This window comes from Rhea americana, unplaced genomic scaffold (assembly GCF_003343005.1).
Source record: "Rhea americana isolate MKP2758 unplaced genomic scaffold, rheAme1 scaffold_65, whole genome shotgun sequence".
Classification (NCBI taxonomy): domain Eukaryota; kingdom Metazoa; phylum Chordata; class Aves; order Rheiformes; family Rheidae; genus Rhea; species Rhea americana.
In genome coordinates, this window is record NW_028186812.1 from 3,575,377 (window position 1) to 3,599,888 (window position 24,512).

Below are 24,512 nucleotides of genomic sequence, written 5' to 3' on the forward strand. Positions count from 1 at the left end.
TAGAGAGAGAGAAAAAAAAAAAAAAAAAAAAAAAAAAAAAAAAAAAAAAAAAAAAAAAAAAAAAGACAGCCTCTTTCCTAAAGACAGCATCTAAGTGAGTAAAATTGGGGGGGAGGGGGTGATAAAGAAAGAGATCGGTCACTTACGTTGAAAATGCATTATTCTGCTTATCACATCGTATTCCTTTGCAGCTGTCAGGTTCATTTGTCTCATAGTAGAAGTACAGCTGGTTCAAGCCATTTGCAAAAGCTAGCAGCACGAGGCAGTATATGAAGAGAAACTTCAAAATGTCCAGCAACATTCTTCCTAGAGATATTTGCAGAGGTCCCAGGTGAGAATTTGCAGTGAACAATGAGATCAAGCGTAGGGAACTGAAGATGTTTGCAATTGCAAACAGTGCCTCAGCCACCAGTGTTGGATGCCACATGTCCCAGCTCTCTCGTGGAACTAACCCACTATACTGAAAACAAACAGAAGGGAGAACAATTACTCCTCCATTTTTACGCACAAACGAGTGTGTTAGTTTCCCTAGGAGCCATTTAATTCATTTACACAATAAAAAATAAAGCTTTTTCTTTGGAGAAGTAAAATGTCTTCAGGAGATTTTTTTTTTTTTTTTTATGTTAAGAAAGCCAAAAATGACTGGTATCTTTGCACTTATCCTTCCTTTTTGTCTGCAGGATGGCCTGTGCTTTCTCCTTTGTTGCCTGTGTTTTTCATCTGGTTATGATTTTTACTAAAATAAACGTCAGAATGTCTAAACATTCTGGCAGAAAACAAAAGAAATCTGTTTTGAACATCTAAATTTTAGAATTATAGAATTTTTTAGCTGCAAAATCTGCTAAATTACTTCTTTGGAGAAGAAGAGTGCAGACAAGCCAATGAGGGATAGAAACCTGCAAAAAGTTTGGCAAGAGAAAGAAAATATTTTATCGAGGAATAAATATATATTTCTTAATTGTTAGCACTGGACTAATGATGAAAAAGCTGTTTATTAATGAACCATGGCAAACTGCTTATTCATCTCATTATAAAACAGTCTGATCCKTGGAACTGTGACTCTTTATTGTTCCAGTTCTACCAACAATTTTTTTGAAGATGAAAGATATTACTTTGAACTAACTTAACTACTGTTGCAGGCTCATTATTATTTATTGGGTCTAATTAATCTGTTTTACAGAACATATCAGAGGACAGAGATATGTTTTCAATCTATGCTAGGAAGCACTCTAAACYCATGGGATAATATAACGTGAAGCACAGTTAAAAGCACACTTTGCTGAGTCTGGGCCACCCAGATGCAGCCTTCAGAGCCATCACACTCTGTGCCCTTAGTAGAAGTAAGCAGAGGGACCTTTCCCTGTCACTGAGGCTAGATGAAACAGCATAGCCAGCCATCACAGTATTTCCACGCCACACTTATCCTTCAAAGAAGATAAGTGTGGCGTGGAAATACTGTGATCCTTCAAAGAAGGATAAGTGCTTTCAAATTTCTGGCTAGGACTGGGGATGGTCTGGGACAGTGGCAGGTGGCACCAGACCGCCCCATGCCTGGCTTGCTCTGTCTGGTGGCATAGATCAGAGTCCCAGTGCCCTGGATCAATCTCTGGTAGTTTTCTTTACTTATACACAAGCAGCCACAACATTTGACAATTTTGTGGATTTTAAAACGAGAACTGTAAAACTGGAAAATTATAGCCCGTTATAGCATTAAGAATCAGTCTGCCTTGTGTTTCAGGCATTCTCTATAGAGCAAGGAATTAAACCTGGTCCTGCTGGASTCACAGGTCAACACTTTGCCTATTAGAGTATCCTTTCTGATACTGACCATGTTGTAAAACCACATTTTATTGCATTTGACATYGTAGGTCCAAGAGAGATGCTATTCTGCGTCACCTGCTATTACCCTTCAGCTCTGTTCTGATTTATTCAAGACTGGTGATGAGGTAATAGCTAAGAGAAAACAAAACTGATTTTCCAGAGATAGTTAAAAGATAAAAGCAAGAAGAAAATGAAGAGGGAAACATTTACAAGATCTATTGAGAAAAGAGAGGTGCAAACTCCTCAGCAGCTTTTCTGTGTCTTTGTTTGAACAATGCTATACAGTATATTACTGTGAATTCTGATAGTGCTTTACAACCCTGGTATATAAAAATTTGCATCTATTAAATAACTGGGCACAATTAACATTAATGTTAMAATTAAGTAACAGTGCAAAGATTAGGTACTGCATAGTCCACTCTATGTTCAGATTAGACCAAAGAACACATGGTAGGGCTGAATAAGGGAAAATGTACTGATGAAGCAAGGTTTTAGGAAGACATTTGAAAATAGGAGGAGATGGAGTTCTTTGCAGAGAATCAAAAAGCTTCAAAATGCAGGCATATTTTAGGTGCAGGTGTATGGTAGCAGATTTCAAGGAAATTAAATGACTGGGAAAAAAGAGTAGAAGCTAAAAAAAATCTAAATAAATACTTTCATGAGGAACTCATGAAACTACAATGAACAAGGATAGCTATGACACAGTAAGGGAGCAAGGAGAAGATTCAACTGATCAGATGTAGACAGCTGCATCTGACTCTCTGTCAACTCCTTTCATAGTCAGCAGAGAGAAACGGGCATTTCTAGAGTAATAGGAAAGCAAATATCTGAAGTAAGTCATATGAGATGCCCCTTAACGTTATCTTCCTYGGTTATATAATGAATTGGGGTAGAGGAGAGGCTATTCAGATATCTAGAAAGTAGTTTGGCAAGATAAACGCTATCTAACATTTTCTAAAAAAAAAGAAAAAAAATTACAAGGTTAAGGAGGTCAACGAAGRGGAGAAGAAAAGATTGTATCTTTGATATGGACTGAAATGCAAGTGAATGTGTATTGGACAACAAGCTAGTTGTGATGAGATGATTGGTACAGRGACAAGATGCCAGAGGTTAAAAAAAAAAGGACAGATTATTTTGAGATCAAAAAATAATGAATAAGATGGTGAAATCTAGAAATGATAAAATAAGAATGAAACTGTTACTTGATTAKAAATGTGAATATCAGAGAAAGAAGAAAAATAAGACCCATGGATTGATTCCCCCTACCTTTTCATTGCTCCATGCTAGAATAGGGTCTCATACTCTCTCAAGTTCTAAAGGGTTCTTAATCTTAATAAAGACATTCTRGTTATTGCAAAATGCATGAATTTATTTCAGCTGAACTTATTATAAGAAATCGGCATTCTTTGTTAATATTAGAAGAAGAGCTTTGGCAAAACCAATCTTTCTTATCAGTCTTTTATAATTTTAAAACTCACATCTTCTTTGTCTGGTGGTACAGTATGGCCAACAGTTGTTATAACTAAGCACAAAATAATTAACCTGCAAAACATGCTTTTTCTGTTTTCTTTTGTCTAACTTAATATATTCATTCAACACAATGTGTAGTTTTAGTCCCATAATGCTTTTGATGTTATCATATATTCATTGAGGTTGTATTATCTTCCATGGCTAAAATTCAGCTCATTTCAGTATAAAGTCCTTAGATTTCAGGGTCATAGCGGCCTTCAAACATTCTCATCAAAATCTTCAATGTCAACCTAACCTTACCTCACAATCTCCTATTTCAACACATTGTCAAAAACAGTCAACACAACCCACTCTGACTAAACAAAATACCCCTCCGTTATTATTATCCTAACAAGAAAAGATCAGATGATCTCTTCTGTGTCAAAGAGAAGCATATTTCTGTTATTTTGGCTTAACTAATTCTACCCTTCTTGGATCTAAGTCCTTTCTACATGCAGATATAGGGAAAGAAAGTTTCATGATGGTGAGTGCTATTTTTTAGTTTTGAAGAGAGATGTTAAGAGACTGGAAATAGTAGGATGAAAAGCAGCGAAAAAGGTGAAGACCTGCAAAGTAGATTCAGAAATGATCTGTGAAATATTCCAGTGGAAAGAAGACAGCAAATAATATATCTATAGTCAACTGGCTGGTTGAAGAAAAATGAATGTGGCACACCAGTGGAAAATTTAAAAAGAGCAAAAAGTGAACTGAGCATCAAACAGTAGAGCTTCAAAGCAAATATATGATGAATGCGTGATGTCACCCAGGGAATAAAAGATAACAATTCCTGATTTGTATTCAAAGGAATTCAAAWGCAAATCTTTTATCTGAGCCATTTGTGAGAAAATAGGTGATCATTGTTGTCTCATTAGGATAACAGTCATGAATTGTAGATGMCCAAGAGAGATCAAAGAGAAATATAAATTAGGCTTCCTGAATGTTTATCAGACTGTCTGACCTTGGCCAAATGTAAGCTTCTTGTTTCTGATAATGAARAAAGGTTAAATAATTTTATCCACTTTAGGAAAATACCTTCAAAGCCTTTTCTGAAAGGTCATATGTGAATGTGAATTCTTCCTATTTTAAAATGTATGCCCCATTTTTTTCATTATGCTGCATTTCAGAGCAGCAGTAGGAAAGGCAGGGGGTTAGCACAGAYCTTTAAAATAGTAATTAGATTGAGGAGTGGAGTCTAGAATTTTTCTTATGAGAGTTAATCTTTATATGTAAATGAACACTGGATCTGTGAAGCTGATAAAACAACAGTCAAAATCAACTTACATTGTAAAGGGATAAGAATATGTCAGCTTCTGCAGAACTGGCAACAGAAGAAAAATTTTATCTTATTTACTACTAGGCAGAGCAGATCTGACATTTCTTGCCATTAAGACAATAATTATGGAGCCAGATATGTATTTTTAGTTACTTCTCAGAGTTCCTGCCTTGAGTAGGAACCTGTTTCCATACTACATGATAGAATGAGACAGCATTTCATGTCAGTGCCCAAGACTCACATGATCAGTAAAGTGAACTTGTCTGCAGTCTCTAGCAGAGTTGGAAACAAACAGCGCTGGGTCCTATGCTCAGGTTTAACAAATAAATAAAGCCAGCAGGATCTGCATGTGAGTTGACATTGCACTAACTTGACACATCAGTACAAAATACACTATCCTTCAAAAACATAAAAAGAGCTATTTATTTTAGAGTACAATTATTTATATTTATAACCCTCCACCAAACAGATATGTTGCTTAAAATTACTTACCTTGTACTCACATAAAACACTGTTTATAATCACGCTATTTATCATAGAGAGAACATTTTCAGTGGATACACCAGATAATTTAAAAAGACTGCATTTTGATGTAAAATCAGAGACAAAAAGCACAGGCCTTTGAAATATGTGAGATGTACTCATCTTATTTGTAGCAGGTAACTGAGTTATTGTCATAKTTCCCTCATCCTGAAATCACACTTTTTGGTGTAATTTATATTGGCCCACCAGCTGCTGTAAATAATATTTACCTGCTTAACTGCTGTCCATCAGAGAGCTTTGAATGAACAAAAACCATTYTTTTCCCCTGGGAACATCTATCACACAGGTGGATTGTATGAGGGGACTCTTACTGAAGGGAGTTAGTTAAAATGATTTCTTGGATGATGATTAAGACCTGGATTTATAAGTGTGATTCAGTAAGTMAAGAAAACTTGTATTTTAGAAAAACCTGTTGCGCAAATCTTAGCAAATGAAGATAAAAGCTATGTATCAAAGAGTACTGATTACATTTGGAATCCTCTCAACCAACCTTATTTGGTGTACACACAGGGAGCACTGTTGTAGGTATTCAAAACCAATGTGCGTAGTTAATAAGTTATGCTTGCATTATTCTCTTAATACATCTTTCTTTTATATGCAGTGTTTCAACTGTTTACTAGAATTGAGGCTATTTTWAAAAAAGCAAAAAGGTATTTAGGTGCACCATTTCACATGCAGTAAAACAATAATAGCTTCAAAGCCAAATATAATGCTTTATGAATCATGTTGATTATGATTGTCATGCAAGCACTAATTTGGAGAGTAATGGAAGCATGTATATCCCAGATACTGTCACCTTGGAATCTGATTACTGCAAACAGAAACTCTCTGGGAGATGAAAGGATTATAATGACTTCTAATTAATATTATTCTAAAGTGAATAATTAGCAATTTACAATGCTTTGGAGAGATGCATTTTCAAATGTTTTGTTACATGGCTACACTATTTATTTTCCATCCACTGCAGACTAAGGCATCCTTGTGTGTAAAAAGCTGTTTCATCAGCTTTAAATGGCAGATCTCCCCATACTTTCCATGCTGAGAAAGTAGGTATGCAGTCCGGGAGCTGACACGCAGACACTTATGGATAGTCACCAAATGGTGAGATAAAAGCTCCTATATTGCCATAAGCTTATGCTGCACCCAGAGCAGCTGTGGTTTTGAGAAGAGAGAGCTGTAACCAGCTACTTAACGGCTGCCTCCTCTTCTCTTYTGAGCCAAAAGGACCTTGGCAGAGAAGATTCTTGTTGCATGTATGTGGGGTAGCTGGTGGCAGTCATCTTGAAACAACTGAAATATAACACTGATAGAAATGGCCAGTAAAAATGGGCTTGTTATTTTTATGTGAATGTGATGGGRCCTCCATGACAGAAGCCAAGAAATGCTTTTATTTCCTTTCAGATGTGCTTTCCTTACATTTGGAATCACTTTGTGACACAAATATTTCATTTTTGCAAGAAATTTCCTGGATATTATGGATTCATTTTGAATACATACAAAACAACTCGTTCCCCAGTTTTGGAAAGAAGAGCTATTTTGCTGGAAGAAATTTCAAACAGTGGAAATATAAAGATATTCATAAAAAGTCCATTAAAATGGTGAGAAAGGAACATATCCATATCCTGAAGTTACACATGGCGAGTTAAATTGCCTTCATAGTAATAACTTCTCACTGAAAAATAGGAAAAGACCAACACAAAACATAATTTTCTGCAAACACTAAATACTGCCCACACTGAATACTAGTAAGAACATGGTAATATGATGATTACTCAGAATCAGATAACAAAAGATTGCCTGGACCTAGAAAGAAAAAGATATAACCCCACTCTGTAGCTTACACTTATCCTGGTTTATCTTCTCATTGTAGATGAAGAAGATTCAATAACCACATCATATATCTATATATGCATTGTTAAGCCTAAGAAATCATCAAATATAGAAGAAAGTTTAAAGAAGCATAATCTGAGTTATCTTTAATATTTATCTGAAAAAATTACCTTTGAAAATGCAACAATTTTCAAAGAGATTGTTGCTAAGTATAAGGAGTTCATTACAAAATCCATGAGGTTCCACCAGTCATGAATGTAGTCCTGTAGTCCACCATCCCACATYTGTTTAATTTCACCCCAGATAAAACCTGTGAATAGAACATAATTCATTAAGCATGAATATTAACCAAAAAAGGCTATAACTATCCTAGACACTTATCTCACAATGGATTTAGTTTCCTTACATCAACTATAAAATGAACATGGATTAATTGCCTGAATGCACTTAGGTGAAAATTTATTTTCTAATTAATGTTTTCAAACTAACTTGTTAATCAAGACAAAAAATCTTATGCAGGTACAGGACAATTTATTTGGCTTCCTTCAATCTGTTTTTCTTTTACATCCTAGTAAGTATAAAAAGGGTCTCAAAACCATTCACCACTGCCAGCTCTGCCTTTGGATTTCTGCTGCAATGCAATTCAAGCTAGAATCTTCATGACTGCAGGAACCAAGCCAACTCATCAGTTTATTTCAACTGGAACTAACACTGTCAGGAAGAGAATTTMTATTGTCGTTGCCGATGTCAAAATAAAGTCTTCTTTTTCATAGGAAAGACCAGTGTCATCAGTAGAATATTTTCAGTTGTTTTTTTCTTTTGGGACCTGAAGGAATGGAAACTTTTTTCAGGTGTGCAGAGCATACATTGTTCTGGACACAAAGTGGTACAGAAATATTCAACCCCAGTTGAAAATACTGCAAGTTGTCTGAAATGGTCTCAGCTCCTGAGACAACAGTGCRGAGATTCTTTAATGTTATAAACATTAAAACCTCTCTGAACAGGATACATCACATTATTGTGTCATATGGAATGTTAAAACACACAAACAACCATGGAACATTTAGATGCATTTTGTGTGTATATCTWCAGAGTTTTTTAGTTAATAATGCCAATGGCACTTTCACATTTTTCACAATTCTTTTTTAAASTAATTTCTTTCTTTCTTTGTAATCAATAAGGATGCAACATTTATGACTAAAGAGACTGCTCCTGTAGCTGCTGAGACACAATTCAACACGTCTTTTCATCATCTGGTTATCACATGTTGCTTTAGAAAATGTTTAACATTTTATATAGGAGCATATAGAGTCCTACATTGCTCTGTTCTGGGCTTGACTTTAAACTTTACCATTTTTACTTAATCATCTTTTAGTTGACTGCATAGAAAACTTGTGTGTTATCTCAGATGATCTCTAGGAGGAAATCTGTTGTGTATTTTTATTTGTGCCAGGTAGTGTTTTGGTGAGAAAGAGGGATAAGGAAGATGGAAGCAGTACAKTTTCATTTTGTAGTGTTTTGACTTCAGTCCTGGCTTTAGAAAGGAAAGCTTCCCTTCCTCACTACCTTACYCCTGCAGATCTCAGCCACACTTCTACCTTGCTCCTATGTGTTAGCATCATGAGTAATCATACACTGGGAGTATCCAAATCATCCAACTACTCCAACATAGTTTATTTTAGTAAGGTTCACTTTCAGCTACATTTACATGTAATTTTAACTGTCTGTAAAACTGCAGAAACACGTTTTGGAAAAGGAGCGTGGTGGGAACTCATCGAGCAGAAAGTGGGACAAGCCCATCCTCCTGTCCACATATTAGGCTGACCGTAGATCTACCTTTAGATGATCAGATCAAACTGATGCACAAAATATAGCACTTTTAAGAAAAAAATGTTTGTTTTCAGTCAAGTGCGATGATTCAAAACTGGGAAAGAGTGGGATATTATTGCATGAGAGGAGTCAATACCCAGTAACACAGTTATTGTTAAACTGCCTGAGTGCCATCATGAAGGGAATGGCCCTTTGCAGGGCCACTTGGCAGGCTGTTAAATGCCTGTCAGTTTTAGCCTTGCATGCAAGGAATTAATYATCTACTCTTCAAGGAGCTGATCATTCCCAACACACCATATGACAAGACTAGAGCAGATCTGGTTTCCCCTTCCCTCCACAGTCCCTGTCAGCCTTCAACGAGCAGGCCATGGAGCTGCAAATATCCCTGCTTGCTCATTTGATGCACCATAGACATGACTCTTCAGCACCAGATCATAAAAATACCCATTTTGTGGGCTGCAATATACTACTCACGTTTCAGACACTACCTTGAACTACCTCTACTCAAACCACAGAATGGCATATAAAAATAACCATTACACCACAGGACCCTGAGATGTGGCTTAGAGGAGGCCCAGGACCAAAGACATAATGAGGATTATGACCCCAAAGCCTCAGTGTTAGAATACAGTTCCTCAGGATCTTGATACCTGGAAGACAACTCAGGCTCAGAAAGCAGAGAGTTACACTGACAGAAAAATTCCCAAATAAGAAGACTTTTCAGAGATCCATATAAACATTAATAGAACTAAATAAACTCTTTTCTCATTCATCACAGTTAAGTATTTCATCAAAAATATGCTTTAAAAACAGAGCAAAAATAGAGTGAGATAACTAATAAGACAAACAATTAAAGGAAAACAGTAACTTCAGGAAAGTCTTCTGCTGAGATAATCCCATGATTCACGAACAGCAAAAGAGGGGAACTGACACAAATACAGCAGGGCTATTCTCTGTAAGAGTGTTGCTCAGCATCATATGCTTTGACAGCACTGACTAAAATATAATAGAATTATGTACAGTCAAAAAAATAAATGCTGACTAATGCTTCTACGTTTGATTTGTTTTGTAAGTCAAAAGCCAGACTGTTGTTCCCAGCACTTCTTGGATTTAAGAAAATATGAAAATATAATTGCAAAAGTTGACATTAACAGAGAAATATTGACCTGTTAAAGAATTCTTGTGGAAGAGACTATATGGCTGTTGTAAAACTGATAATCATAAATGAGAAACTACTAAACCAAACTATCAGCACTACCAAAGTCGTGTATCAGCTTGAAGTTCTCAGAGTACACTTTGACATCTTAATATTGGTGGTTCTAATTATTTTTTTCTAGTACAAGGCATTTTGGGGGTTCATTCTGTTGCAGATCTTTTTCTTTTTAACCAATCAATTATGGAAAACTGGAAATCCAACATTTTTGTTGATCATACTAGAGATATGATAGTTTAGTTTTTCTTTCCAGTCAAACCATCTAAATGAAAACTCTGTAGATAAACATAGTTACTGAGATCTTATGGTACTCCAGAGACCTGAAGCTGGCCTGAATCTTTCACTGACTGTAGTGGAGAAGWTTTTTTCCATTAAGTCCTAATTATTCTTTTCTCTTTAGCAGCTGACCTTCAGTAGAGAGGTCATGGAGCAAGGAAGTTAATGACGAGATTTCTCTTACCTACTTTTAGTTATTTGCAGTGCTAACAGCTCCRTCTGAGCTAGTCACCCTAGATTGCTCTTATAGTCAATGGAGAGAGAAAATCAATTCTAGAGGCTGGCTCATAGGTAGACTCCACACTACAGATGTCTACGTATGGTCAGATGAATCTCAACCTTRACGTCTGCTGCTCATATAGGTTAGTGAAAGAGTGAACGGAAACTCTTTAGTGAAGCAGAAATTCATTTAAAAAATGTTGGTTCACAGAACTCCAAATGTCTCATCTCTGATTCAGTGATGAATCCAAAACTTGTGGCAGACTTCTGGAGATTCCATTGTTCCTAGACAACCCTGTCAGGTGTCCTCCTCAAGCTTTGGGAGATCCAAGGCTTCAGCCMTCCACAGAAAATCCATAGGTACGCTGTTTTTGAGCACTTTCATTGCTTTAGAGATGAGAGTCTGGGGGGCTCTAACCTTGGCTTTCAAAAGTGTCAGGGCCCCTGCTACTGAGACAGGATTTGGAGCCAGGAGATGGCTTTGGTGATGCTACTGCTCTGGGTGTCAAGTGACTAGGTTTGAGACTCACATTCTAGACAAATGGATGTTATATTTGTGACAGACACACAATTCATGCATGCATAGTAGAAATTCTCAGATATGTCAGGTACCTAATACTTTTTTAAAAGGGAAATCTTGGAAAGTAAGAAGTCCAAGACAGATTACCAAAATCCACAACTTCAGGGGAAGCCCATGCTGAAAGCTGAGGTCAGTTTTTGGAGCTGTCAGGTCTCTATTGCTAGGTACCCCGAATGATGTTTAATTGAAGCAATGAATGCTCAAAGAATTGGGATTTCTGGAGCCCTGTAGGTCCTCCCAAGTCTGTCTGGAGAGTTATCGTACAAAATTGTACTCTGAAATCCCAGAGTTTTTCTGCAAAGTTGAAGACTTCTTGAAGGCCCAATTGATGGAGCTACTCTGAACAAGCAGCCTCAGAGATTCCAAGTTACCTTGTTTGGGATTAATTTGCCATTTTGAAGCTTACATTTACACAGCCAGAGGTCTTGAAATTCTGTTGTAAATCATGACTGTAACAAAGAACTTTATACAAAAATGAAGGGTTGGGAGGAAGGAGAGAAATCAGCTCTTCTTTCCACAAATTCTGACATAAAATGCCAAGTTTTTCCTGTTACATTCACTGGGAAAATCAGGAAAGGGCAGGAAAATGAAAAGGTGAAGAAAACCCCCACCTCTCCACTGCCTCATCATGCTGCTTTTATGATTTATTTCCTTTTAATATGAAAGAATCAACATACTCTTCCACCTTTGTGGAATAGGGACTTAAATTACATAAATTGAAAGTGAGACTTTTAAACATTTGTTGCCATTGTTTATAACTAGATGTAGAAGTAGTAAGAAAGAAATAATAACATGGACATTGTGAAACAGGTTGAGATGATAGAAATAAATTTGCTTGAACATCTCATAGTTTTAATGGGATAAAATAGATCTAAAGTCAGGGCAGGAATCCCACAGACCGCATAAGTCTCTGTGAATGACAGACACCACTGGAAAGTTTTTTACARCACTGGGAGGTATTACATTAGCAAGTTGATCAGTACAACTATTCGATATAGTCTAGTTTATCTGGTATAAAAAAAAGGAACTAAAATAAATCTGATAAAATAATTTTTGAGAAAAAAATGGAACCTATGAGTTACATATATTTTCATTTTGCAGTGAACATTTCTGAACTTTGATGAAAATGTTCCTTTTACTAAAACAAACCCTGCACATTGTAAAAAATGTTTTACCCAAGCCAACAAGATGTGTAAAGTTAAAATACTGTCTTATTGAAGAACAAGATATTAAAATAATAAATTTCTTAGAAAAATATTATTTTTAAAGATCAATTTTTCATTCAGATTAGTTCATACTTTCAAAAAGTCAATCYTAAGAACYGAATAGTATATATTTTATACTACAATGAGCAATGTGTAGTTTTGTATGTATACATCAATATATATGTACTGATAACACTAGSTTTTATTTTATATTTTTATCTATAGCTATATTATGTGTGTGTGTGTATGCACATGTAAGTATTTRTATTAAAAATATTAGTTAATTAAGATACTAAATAGAGCAGTGCACTTATCAATGCACTTAGATTTCAAAACTAAAATTCCAATCCTGAAATCTTTGGACATTAAACATTGAAATATCTTTTTAAAAATATGGACGTATTTTTCTATTCATAAAGCAAGATTCTATTTGCAAATTCATATTTTGCAACTCTGAGCAGGGGAACAGCTCAATACTCTTAGGAATATTCTCTGCCCTTTTGAATAAAGCCTGAGGTTAGACAAAAAAATCTCTTTATGCAGGCTGACAGATAACTTTCAAATGGCAAAAAGTCTGAATCTGTCCTGATTGAATTCATAATCAGTTCACGGAGCTACCTATGGTTTTACTCTTATGAAACACCTCTCTCATTCTCATGCAAAATGAACAAACAACAAACAAAGAATTCCCTTCCCAAATCCATTGAAAGGTGGCATTAAGTTGTAAGACAAAATCCTAGATACATCTTGGCTAACTTCCTATCTGGTACTAAATCTTGAGCATCTCAAAAATTAAACAGATTTTCAGGCAACTGTGGAAATTCACAAAAATGTTATCCCATCCACAACACAAACATTTGGAAAACTGCCTTCCATTCTTTATAAATCTAATGATGATTAATGTGTCCTTGTAAATAATAATGCCAAGATTTGTCAAAGGCAGGAACACAAAAAGCAGTATTTTGAACTATCCTTCTTTTTTTTAAAAAAAAAAAAAAAAAAAAAATTGTGGATCCCTAGCTAGTTTTGGCCTCACCTTTCTCACAAAAGGTTGGTTTCTCTGTGCTATTTTTGTTCTTTGCCAGTACGTGATGGGAAGCAAGAGGCTCCTCAGGGTGAATATCTGCACATCAACTTCAACAACAACCTTTCACTATGTTTTTTGGAAAATATATTTTCACTGGACTGTAAAATCATTTAACTGGCAAACTCAACTTTGCTCTACRATGGGACCTAGAGGTTTTCACAGGTACAACACACCCCCAACAACAAAAAGTGAGAGAAGCTGCTAATGATGTAGAGCTCTCTGAAGCGAAGGGAAGTCATCCCAGGGAATTCAATGGGWGCTTGATAAGCCTTGAAATATCTCTTCTATTTAATATCTGGTCTGACAAACAGATCTTTGCTGAAGGGATATGAAGATGATAAGAGGAAACCTCAAGAGGCATCCTGGTGTAATCCAGGGGTTCCCAGTCTCTAGGATGTATTTTGTCAACAGAAGACAGATATTTCAAAGTAACATACCCAAAATCAAAAAAGCAGACCACCTACTTTTTCCCTGGGAATAATGAAACAAGTTTTTGAGAGAGGAACAATAACACATATACATGGTATCTGGGTCCTCTGTCATGTCAGGCAAAAATCTGAGAGTAACGCTGCCAGAGACACCATATATGCCCCAGCTGCCTTTGCAGGATGGTGATATCCAAGTGAGCTAAGTCTGAGAATTCATTGTTTAAATAATCTGTGCATACAGTTCATCACTGAGAATACTCAATTCACTCTTTGACTTCACTTTCTTATCTGTAAAATTCAACTTGATTCTTTTCCTCACAGGGCCAGTGAAGATGAGTTTTATTAATGCCTCTGCAGCATAGTGGAAGGGTAAAGAACAATAAAAAGATTATGGAGCATTAGATTTTCTTAGATGGACTATACTTTATCCGAGCTGAGAATTTTTACTGTGATGTGTTTATTCTTGTGTTCATGGAAAGTCATGTTTTTAAGAAACACTGTTCAGATGCAAATGAGACTGGTCTAGGCATGGTATTATGAATTACTGTATATATATGTATTGAACACAAGGCAAGTACTAGCAAGGTCACACAGTTTGGACAATCAGCATTGAATAGCCCCTCAAATATTTATGGTTCCATTTTACCACCCARTCCCACAGCATCAGTTTGTTCACTTGCTTGATTACTTATGCAGTAAGGTGCTTATATGAGTGGGATARTTGTTCACTTAACCATTTGCCAGTATCTTTGGAAGAGATGCTTTCCTTCAGAATTTAAATAACAAGAAGTCTGAACTTTGCAGTACTCTTATAAATGCCCAAAGCAAAATGTGTAATTAGCATTTTTTAAACAGTTTTTTGAAATTCTTTCCAAGTTCTCGAATGAAAAAGAACTGTAGTTCATTATCACAGGGGAAGATTAAAGAAGATGCAATCTATTATATCTATCTTAATTTTATCAACCCTTTGTCTTCACATTTTATGTTTCTATAAAACAGGTTTTGGTAAATACTGGAAATATAAACCAAGAAAGAATATCTAAGATGATATTTCCTGGATTTTATCTGAAAATAAATTATAATGCTGGATAAATTTTTATATTCAATATGACTTGGCCAGAGGTGTTAGTAAAATTCAAATTCATCCAGGATGATTGTACAAACTGCTTCAGGTTCACACCACACATYTAAGCTTTCTGTGCCAGTGGACACGTATATACATGTAATTATCATCATTTTGAGAAGACATGAAAGAGGCTGTACTTTTGGAACAGATCAAATGGTGTCTAGTGCCATTTAAGATGTTCTAGGATCKACAAGCTGGCCACTCCATACATTGACAGAAAAGACACAGGTTTCCTGTACGTTTTTTATCATAACCGCAAGCTCTCTGTGAGTATCTCAGATGCTCAAAGAGTTCAAAACTGGGACCAGGTGCCTTGCTATAGGCATCTGAATTGCTTTCTTTATATTTGCTTTAATTTAAAGTTCTAATTCATATGCTAGGCCCATGCACTAAGACAGAGCTCAGYTCGGGCTTTCTCACAGAGGCAGCTCTGTGCAAACCCAGAAGCGACACTGAGGGATGTAGGAAGCTATGCCCTTCCCCTTCTCCCTTATTAATAGGCGTGTAAGGATTTGTAGGTCTTAACACTGAGGATCTAAACTTCATGCCTGGGACCCCAGTTCCATGAAGGAGTTTAGTGATGGAAATACTCTGTGGTTCAACAGCTTTAATTAAGTGCACAGTACTGAAAGCAGAATTCACAGATCAAGACACTTAAATTCCCCTAAATTGCAAAATCTGAGTTTCAAGTGCCTGGCTGAGATCCACAACTATGAATGCTGAGTGTGAGGACAGCTTGACCAAGAGGGTCAGCAGGAACTGGAAAGAGGAATGAGTCTCAAACAGTAGGTTTCACCATCACTTAGGAGCCTCTCTCAGAACATCAGTCGTCTCTGTGAGACTGAATTTCAGAGTTTAAAATGCCTTCCTTTCCTGAAGCACTTAAAATGTTTTCCCCAAGAGAAGTGTCAACTTTTGGCACAACAGCTTTATGATTAAAATATTTTGAAAGGAGATAGCACATTTGCATTTGAGTCTTTTCTCTGTCTGAGGGAAGACTGAACCTCCATGATGGGAGAGAGCTAGGAAATGCATAATGGTGGTGGGGAGAAACATTCATTACTCCTGCTAAAAAAATGGGAGAAAGGGAAACAGAAAGCAAGATAATTAAAGAAGCTGCAAAACCCATCAAGTGTCTTTAGCCTCTTTGCTGGGGCGCCTATTAAGAAACAAAGGCATCAAAGTTAGGCTTTGCAGCAGACACTGTATCCTTCTTATCTGTTAAGCTATGTGATTGTAATGCTAAAATGTGAGACACTTCAATATTAGCAGAGCAAGCTCAATATTACTCAACTGAAAACAGGCCTGAGATTCAAAAAATTTATCAAGATCTTGCCAAAACCTGATTCCAACCGTAAAATATTCTGGCTGCGTTAAAACATCTTGTTCAGTTGAATACTTGCCTATATATGATCTTTTTATATCGTACTGTAAAAACAGAGTGCTTGTTTGCAGTTCTAAGATTTTGTCTGTGTGAKGGAAGTTTGCCATAACTAATAAGGAAGGGAATTCCCTTTATTTTCTATACTCTATTTATACACTGTAAAAGGCCAGTAAAGATCAGGCCAGAGCAATAATCAAGCTAGCCTAAGCCCTGACTCAATTGCAGTAGATGCAGTAAATGCTTAGGGAAAGGATTTGAGGAAAAAAAAAAAAAAAAAAAAAAAAGGCTCTTCCAACTTCCAGGTTTGCTAAGTTTAGGAATTGCCTAAACCAGAAATCGCACTTCTGTCACTGTGATTAAGAGCCACTGATTATGGCTGATTATGACCCTGTGGATGGCATTCAGTTGCTGAAGCACAGTCTGCAGTTCCATTTTAGATGAAAGACACATTTCCAAAGGCTTTTCAAATTTTGGGTAGATTTTTTACTGCAATAGCAACAGTACAGTAAGGCCACCCATTTTGAATTGGAGGAATCTCACGGAAAGAGTTTTCCCAAAGGAAAATTCTGAATTTTTTGTAATAATCAAAGTATTTTTGGAAATGGCAAGATCATTCTATGTAAATTTTACACACACAAATATACACATATTAGCCAACAGCAATGACAACAAAGGAATAAAATCATCTACATAGAAAATACTCATATCAAATATTTAAAATTTGGTAAAGCTACAAGCAACTGAGTGAAAATTCCTGTTATGGCAATCTTCAGGCAGCCCTGAAAAGTGGCTCTCCCATTGATTAAATAAACAACATGTGAGTCAAGTCTTGGGACCCTCAATAAAAAAAGAGATATTAATCAATTGGAGTGAATTTAGTGGAATCAAGCTGATGAGAGGGCTGCAGCATATGATGTACAAGAAGAGGGAGCTTGGCTTGTTCAGTCTAGAGAAGAGAAGACTAATTAAGTATCTGCTAACTGTTGTCTTCTACAGCTGCAGGTAGGTCAAGCCAGAATTGTGTCAGAAGTGCATGCAGAGTGGAAGGACAAAAGGTAATGGTCATGAGTTACAGCATGAGAAATTCCAACTGAATACCAGCAAAACAGTTCACCMGTGGTTAATCACCAGCAAAAGTTGCTGAAGAGGCAGTGCAACCTCCAACCTTGGAGATTTACAAGGCTGGACTGGACCAAGGCCTGAGCAACCAGATCCATCTTTGAAGTTAGCTTTTGCTGAGTGGTAGGTTGGACCTCGTAGCTTTGAGTGGTCATTATGTGCATTATTATTCTTTATGTCTGAACCTGTGTTCCAGCTTTGTCTGGGTTTATTTTCCTCCACTGAACGGTATTTGTTAATACTGGTTATATACCATTTCATCATGTTGGCCATATTATCCRTTATCTCTGCTCCCTGAGCAGAGTACAATTCAATTCAATTAGTACTAACTGTTCAATTTTTTTACACAAGGCTTTTTTGACCAAATTTAACTTATGTTGTGCAGTTTGTTTGCCACATCTAYGCACAGTTCATTCTGAAGTGGCATGCCATGCTATCATTTTAGAGTACTTTTTGCTCAGTACGAACAAGAGTATATGATCTCATATGTTCCACTTAGAAGTTTTTTGACCAAAAATATGTGCAGTATTCACTGTTAGCAGACATCTACATTCTCTATAGATTCACATACTCTAATAATCTATATGAAACACTGACAGAAAGAACAGATAGGGATCACATTGTTAAAAAGATCTAGTAAGGCTGCATTCCTTTCCCAGGCAATATTCTGAACAACATAATTATGATGGACATTTAATTTAAACATGCTCATAAAAGAGCATAAATCTTATCAAAACAAAATTGCCCCCAAATGTSCTTTGCTACAGCTACCCTGAGCAACTGGCAAAAGAGCTTTTCAACCATATCTGCTAAGCACCGAGTCCATACAGCTGGTTGTCAGCTTTCTCAACTGACCCTGGTGAGCTGACTGTCCACTCAGAGAAATTTTAATATGGACACTGCTACATCCGAGGCGAGGACTTAGGGCAGACTGAAGCAGTTGTGGCAAGTCTATAAGGATCAATGTGATCCTTATGTGAGCTGCAGTCAAGGCTCCTACAGGGTGAGGATGGGCCTTTTTTCACTTCCCCTTTGCATCACTGTTATCATGCTAAAAGGCCACTCAGGAACTGGTTGATGGAAAATATTGTTCTTCCTCACTCTTTCACCCATGAGTTTGCTCTTTTCATTACTTTCTTCAAAGGTAATAGGTTCTTCAGTACAAGAAACACGCCAATGTTTCCATATTATGAAGCATCTGGCACACTTGGGAGATCTGAATTAAAAGCTATTAAGAAGAACCAATTTTATTCTCCTTACCAGCAAAACCTTGGGGTTTTTTTTCACATGTGTTTAAGTTCCAGGACAGCAGATTCCTGCTCTCACCTGGAAACATTTCCACAATTGTTTCTTTAAGCTATAGTATTAGCCTTATTATACTGACTTATTCCACAGATAATCACTACATATAATGCCACCTGTGTAATCATCTAATTGCATAAAATAATAAAAAAAAAATCATTTGAAAGTTCCCTTAAGTGGCTTTTTAAAAATATAAAATTGATAATCTCCATGGAAATGTAGCCCAATACAGGTTTTTCCTCTGAACTTCCTACTCTAATGACACTTTTMATATGTGATAATTACGCACATTCACCTTTCTATTGCATAGTAGTAGGCAAATGGTAATTACTGTTTGATTTTTGGAGAGCTTAGATAGTTACGGACAGTCTTGAAACTTCTTAAGTTCTATGAGGTATATTATGCTGAAATTCATGTTAAAGAGAAGATTGGAAGCTATAACGCTTCTTGCTCTATTCAGGTTAAGAGAAGTAKCAATTAAAATGCAAATTACATGCGGAGCTATTTTAATGAAAGGAAAAAAAATAATTCTGTTGTTCAATATGTTAATAGCTTTGAGGTGTGGTAGCTGCTCCAAGATAACCTTTGCTTTGGGAAAAGTGTTTACTTGGTTACATTCCCAATTTCTGAGCGAAACTACTACCATTAGTTTTGTCTCACACTTCAACACTTTTCATCTACATCTAGAAAACGCACATATATATCTCTGCACCTTTCTGTCTTAGGCTCCTTCATGTAATTCAAGTGCTACATTTATTGTTTTTAAGGATACTGCTTAACTATATAGTATAGAGAGATGAGATGACAGGTTAAACTGTAGCCAGGAAACTACTCTTAGCTTATTGATTATGACTTGATAAAACTTTTTCCTTTATTAACAGGAGCCATAGATAACATTTATATTTGTATAATTTTATACAAATATTTTATATTTGTATGTGAAAATGCAAATAGCATTTAGTAGTAGAGGTTTTGACTACATTTAGGGCCTCCTTCTCAGCTCTCTCTGCAGCTGGTGAAGAGAAATGGACACATTCAGGGGCTCATCTGTGATCTGAAGTGTCCTGTAGGGATGCCTGTCTGYCTCCTTTGATCATACAAGGAACGTTGGTACCTAACGAATTTCCTGAAATTACAATGGATGAATCCAGAGCCTTATTATCTGTGTGGGCAAAGACACTGCAAAGCTGAATTCAACAAGTTTGAAACTGGAAGCAACAAAGAACCATTAAAGGCATTATGAAAAGATACACTCAGTTGTCCAACATTTGCGGTCTTAGTCAGAGATCTCTGAAGTGGACCAGCTGGTCCACAGGCAACATCGTAATTTGTTTTTTCTGCTACGTTTGGTAGGCTGTGAGCAAATGTCTTTGACACAACATGCTGCCTTTGAGCCAAAGGTTAAAGATCATAAATATATCATTTTAGATGCAAAAGATTTTAGAAAACACACGTTTCTTTGAACATCCCGGTATAGATTAACCATAAGCTGTTTGACTCACTTTGGAATGTCAGGGGTCTGTGTGTCAGCTATGCATTTGTTCCTWTTATCCTTTAATCTCAGGATACTGTGAAAGCTGGGTGAATATTCACTAACTGGTATTTTGGAACACCAGACAGCAAAGCTTCTACTTTCACCTCTAGGTCTAGGGCAGACTCCTGCAGAGCAGACCCTTGCTTTGCCCCAGTGTTGGAGCATTTATTTCTAAGGAAACAATGTATCAGACTAATGAGCTTTGTATTGGTTCCTTATTTTGTACAAATATTTGGTACAAAAATTCCTTATATGGTACAAAAATGAGCAAATGTGGTGGTGAGATATTTTTGTTATTTAAAAGTGAATCTCAAGCACTGACATTGGGTTGGCATGTCAGTATAAAATGGTGCTCTGATCAGCCTGCCAGAATAATTCCTTTTCAATAATAACACTATATATATATATATATATATTTAATGTTAGTAGCAATGTTTACCTAGCAAAGGACAACACACCTCACAGCAGTGAAGGATGGTGTTGGGACCATGGGTTATGCTGAGCTATCATGGAGAAAAATCCCAGAAGGCAGCTCATTTGTGGCAGCCAAGTCCTTTTGAGAGCTTCCCAATAAGTAGGAATACAGACACAGGGTTATAGGTCATGCAGATTTGTTTGCTTAAATGAAAGACAGATGTAGTCCTACCTCCTGCTTCCCCTCAGTGGGAAAGTGCTCTACTGAGGAACATATAGCAGAAAAGTCACTGACTCACTCTCCTCTGAAATATCAGGCACTGCCAATTAGCGTATTATAAATTCAACRCCATAAATTATATCATTGATGGTGCCAAGAGCCTTGTCAGCTTGTTTGTTCTAAAAAAGCCAGATGTCTAGGAAAAGTCATGAAAGTGTAGAGAAGGAGCATCTTAACGGGAAGCTAACAGTGTTAAAAACCAATTAGAATATTTTGAAAAAGTGTGTACATGAAATTGTCTATGTGATGACAATTTGAATAAAGATATCAGATTTAAATTCCTGTGATTAAACCTATCGTGTCCTTCTTTGTACAATTTCATCTTGGTCCACACAGGGTATATTTGGCCTAGCTTGGTTGTAGTTGGAAATCAACTTACACTGAATGAAATGAGGAACAGGGAAGCATGCCAAGAGGGATACCATCTAGCAGGGAGGACATGCAAGAACAGAGAGGACCTAGGATAGTATAGTCCAGTAGGACAGAGCAAATGTACAGTCAGACATTCAAGGTTTACGTGATCCAAACAAAATAGGATTTCAGTAAATCCAAATTGAAATGTTTATTTTAAACTAGCAGTACAGAGGGGTATTTTTTCCCCTTTTTAAAAATGCTAGGGGATTCTCTTATTCTTACTGATGAGAAAATGTTGTTTGAAATTGCTTGACCAGTTCTCATCAACGATTTTGCAAAGTAAATGGCTCTGCATGCATATTTTAATGAAAAAAAAACCACACTGGATCAACACTATTTGCAATAAGTGGGTTTTTGATATTAGAAACATGCTTTASCTTCATAAATAACTCAGGTTAGTGATAACACTCTGCAGATGATACTGTTCCTTCCTATTACAAGAAAATAATTGCCAAAGCATAGAAGTAAATAAGCCCTTTTAAAAATAATAAAGGACATTTAAAAGAATCTGAACAATTTCTCTACAGATATTAAAAAGCTGAAAAATATTTATGTTTCATGGTTCAGATCAATCACCAGGAAGGAACCCCTGATGTCTTTTTGTTTCTCTCAGTGTAATATGTCAGCAGTACTACTGAATGGTTAAACTCTGAATTTTTAAACTCTGCCTGAGTAGTCTATTACTCTCCCTAAGTATTGGAGAGTAGGACAATACTGTACGATACAATACTCCAGTGTTAATCTTCCTGCCTCAGGAATGCTTGGTAGAATTGCAAGGGTCAAAACACTTTTCATTGTATTTTCTTTAGTAATACATTTACCCAGGACCCACGGTAATATCATCCACTCGACGATGGTTGGTGGTGGTCCCTGCATGTTCAGGTCAGACCTGTCAATATGCTGGGAGGCAAGCAACAGCAGGAATAGGAAAGTCAAGTAGGATGCAGTATGGCAGATAAATTTGATAAATGGCTTTCTGATGAAGAGCCCTAATGGGCTTTTGGGAGCTATCAGGTAGCAAACGGAAAAGACTGGAAAAAGGAGTCCTATCACAACACATGTCAACATCTTCACAGCCCAGTGTCGCCTCCTCCATCCAGGGAACTCGTCATACCAGCGGGATGCAAGCAGCTGCTGGCAGTTGGGCTGGGCAACAAACTATGGAGAGAAGAGGAAAGGAAGATAGTTATTTCTATACTACTGCTATTAAGTTATTTCCATGCTACATTGCTTGCAGGGCCTTATAATAAATAGCTTTTGGGTAGATATAAAAAAAATCCGTAGCCTGTGCAAATCCACTCATACTGGTATTACCAGTAAAGCAGGACTGCGTCAGACTGCCCTTCCTTCAATGTGAAAAGCATAGTATGAAGCCCCTGAAATTCACTTTTCACAATAAAACTTGGCTTCCCCATCATTAAAGTACACAAGGAGAGAAGGGACTGTAAAACACAGATACCTCAAAACCGTTTCAAATTCAAATTCAAATTTGCAAAGAATACTTCCATTAGCCATCCAGCAACACTTGTACAGAATTTGCAGAACATCAAGTGAAAGTCATTATAAAAATGAAAAGCATGCTGTTCATTGCAAAAGCATAACTGAAATCTGTAAACAGTGAAACTAAGTTTCATGGCCAAAATTGAACTATCCTCAGTATGTTCCCTGTTAATTCTCCACAAAACAGGTTTACATACCTGAACACAAAACAGAACTTTTACAGAATATTACATAATGTTTGCACAATATGAACTAAGCACTAAAAATTCCCAGTGCTGTTTTGCTTCACTAATCTTTGTCAGGTTATATTTTTATCCTGTATAATCTTTTATGGTCTGTCTGTTCTCCATGATCTAGTTCCCATTTTTAAAGTGTGATCCTTAAAAAATTCTTTTGAAAAAATGAAAAGTCAATAAATATTTCATATTTTTCATCTAGCTTTTGAAAGAGCTTTAGGTATATTCCAAGCTTTTTTGTCACATTTTCTTTGATCACTAGTTACTGTTTTTCCTATATGCTTTCATTTACAAAGAGGACAGAGAATAGCAGCGTGCTAGACTTGCGATAAGAGCGATAAGAAAGAAGAAACATACACATCAAAGACAGATTTCTTTCTTCTTTTTTTTTTTAAGAGAACAGAAGAAAAAGAAACATATTTTTCTTCTCATATTACACACATGAATACATTGGATTAAATCAATAGTTGAAGACTTAATGCAGCTATGCCGAAACTTGTTTGACTTACTAAATAATAAAATAGTTCATTTTCACCGAAAATTTGATTTGAATTCTAATCACACACACTTTAAGTTTTGAATTTGATGTTTTTGATAACATTTATAACCACAGGGATCAAGTTCTTATTTGAGATGAATAATAGGTAACTTATGAAAGAGTTCTTGAACAGGCTGGGATGCCTAGCAGGAGAAAATGTTATTTAGTCTGGAACTAAATGAAAGTCAGCATGCATCTTTCTATACATGTCTGGATCTTGTCAGAAAATCTTAACCTAAGCCAAATTCATACCTGTTGTATCTTCATGAAATGCCAGTGTCCTTAGCAGAGATGTATTTGCTTACCAGATACTAGCACTAAAGCTGACTCCAACTGTTGTGAAAGAAAAGAAAATCTACTCATACTCTAAGAATCCTGAAAATAGCTTTACAGAGGAGTAACATAATGTTCTCTTCCATTAGGAAAAATGCATTTGTAAGGTTTCAGGATGTTTATTTCAAGATACAAATATCTAGAATAATACTGCACTCGATTAGAGCAGATGGTTTCTAACTTATCTGTTGCCAACTTTTTAAAGGGAGTCTTCCTTACAAAATTTTTCACCTCAGTTGGCTTGGTTAGACACAAACTAGTATCTAGGTTGACTACTGTAGAAGTTTAACTCATGGACTAGCCCCCAGATRAAGTATTTTACACTTTCTTCTCAGCATCCAAGAAATCCATGTTTGTTTCCACAAAGACAAAGATGACTTTCTGAATACAAAAGTTTTTCTGTACATTCAGAAAATTGTGAAAGCGTAATTATAAAAGAGTAAGCTTTTCATATTAGATTTTTAAAAGAAATTAGTTCTCATACTTTTCCTCAAATTGTGGCTGTTACAATATGGCAG

At 36.3% G+C, this 24,512-nt stretch overlaps 1 protein-coding gene across 2 annotated transcripts in view; it reads right to left on the reverse strand.

The window, feature by feature from the left end:
* The window catches only part of TRPC4 (transient receptor potential cation channel subfamily C member 4), a 149,400-nt gene that overhangs the window by 18,352 nt on the left and 106,536 nt on the right, over positions 1-24,512 (reverse strand). For both annotated transcript variants that reach the window (XM_085320661.1, XM_085320660.1), the window contains exons 4-6: positions 22,209-22,545; positions 7,147-7,286; positions 147-460 (exon numbers count right to left, since the gene is read on the reverse strand). In XM_085320661.1, coding sequence (XP_085176787.1) covers positions 147-460; positions 7,147-7,286; positions 22,209-22,545 — 791 coding nt within the window. The remainder of the gene's footprint in view (positions 1-146; positions 461-7,146; positions 7,287-22,208; positions 22,546-24,512) is intronic.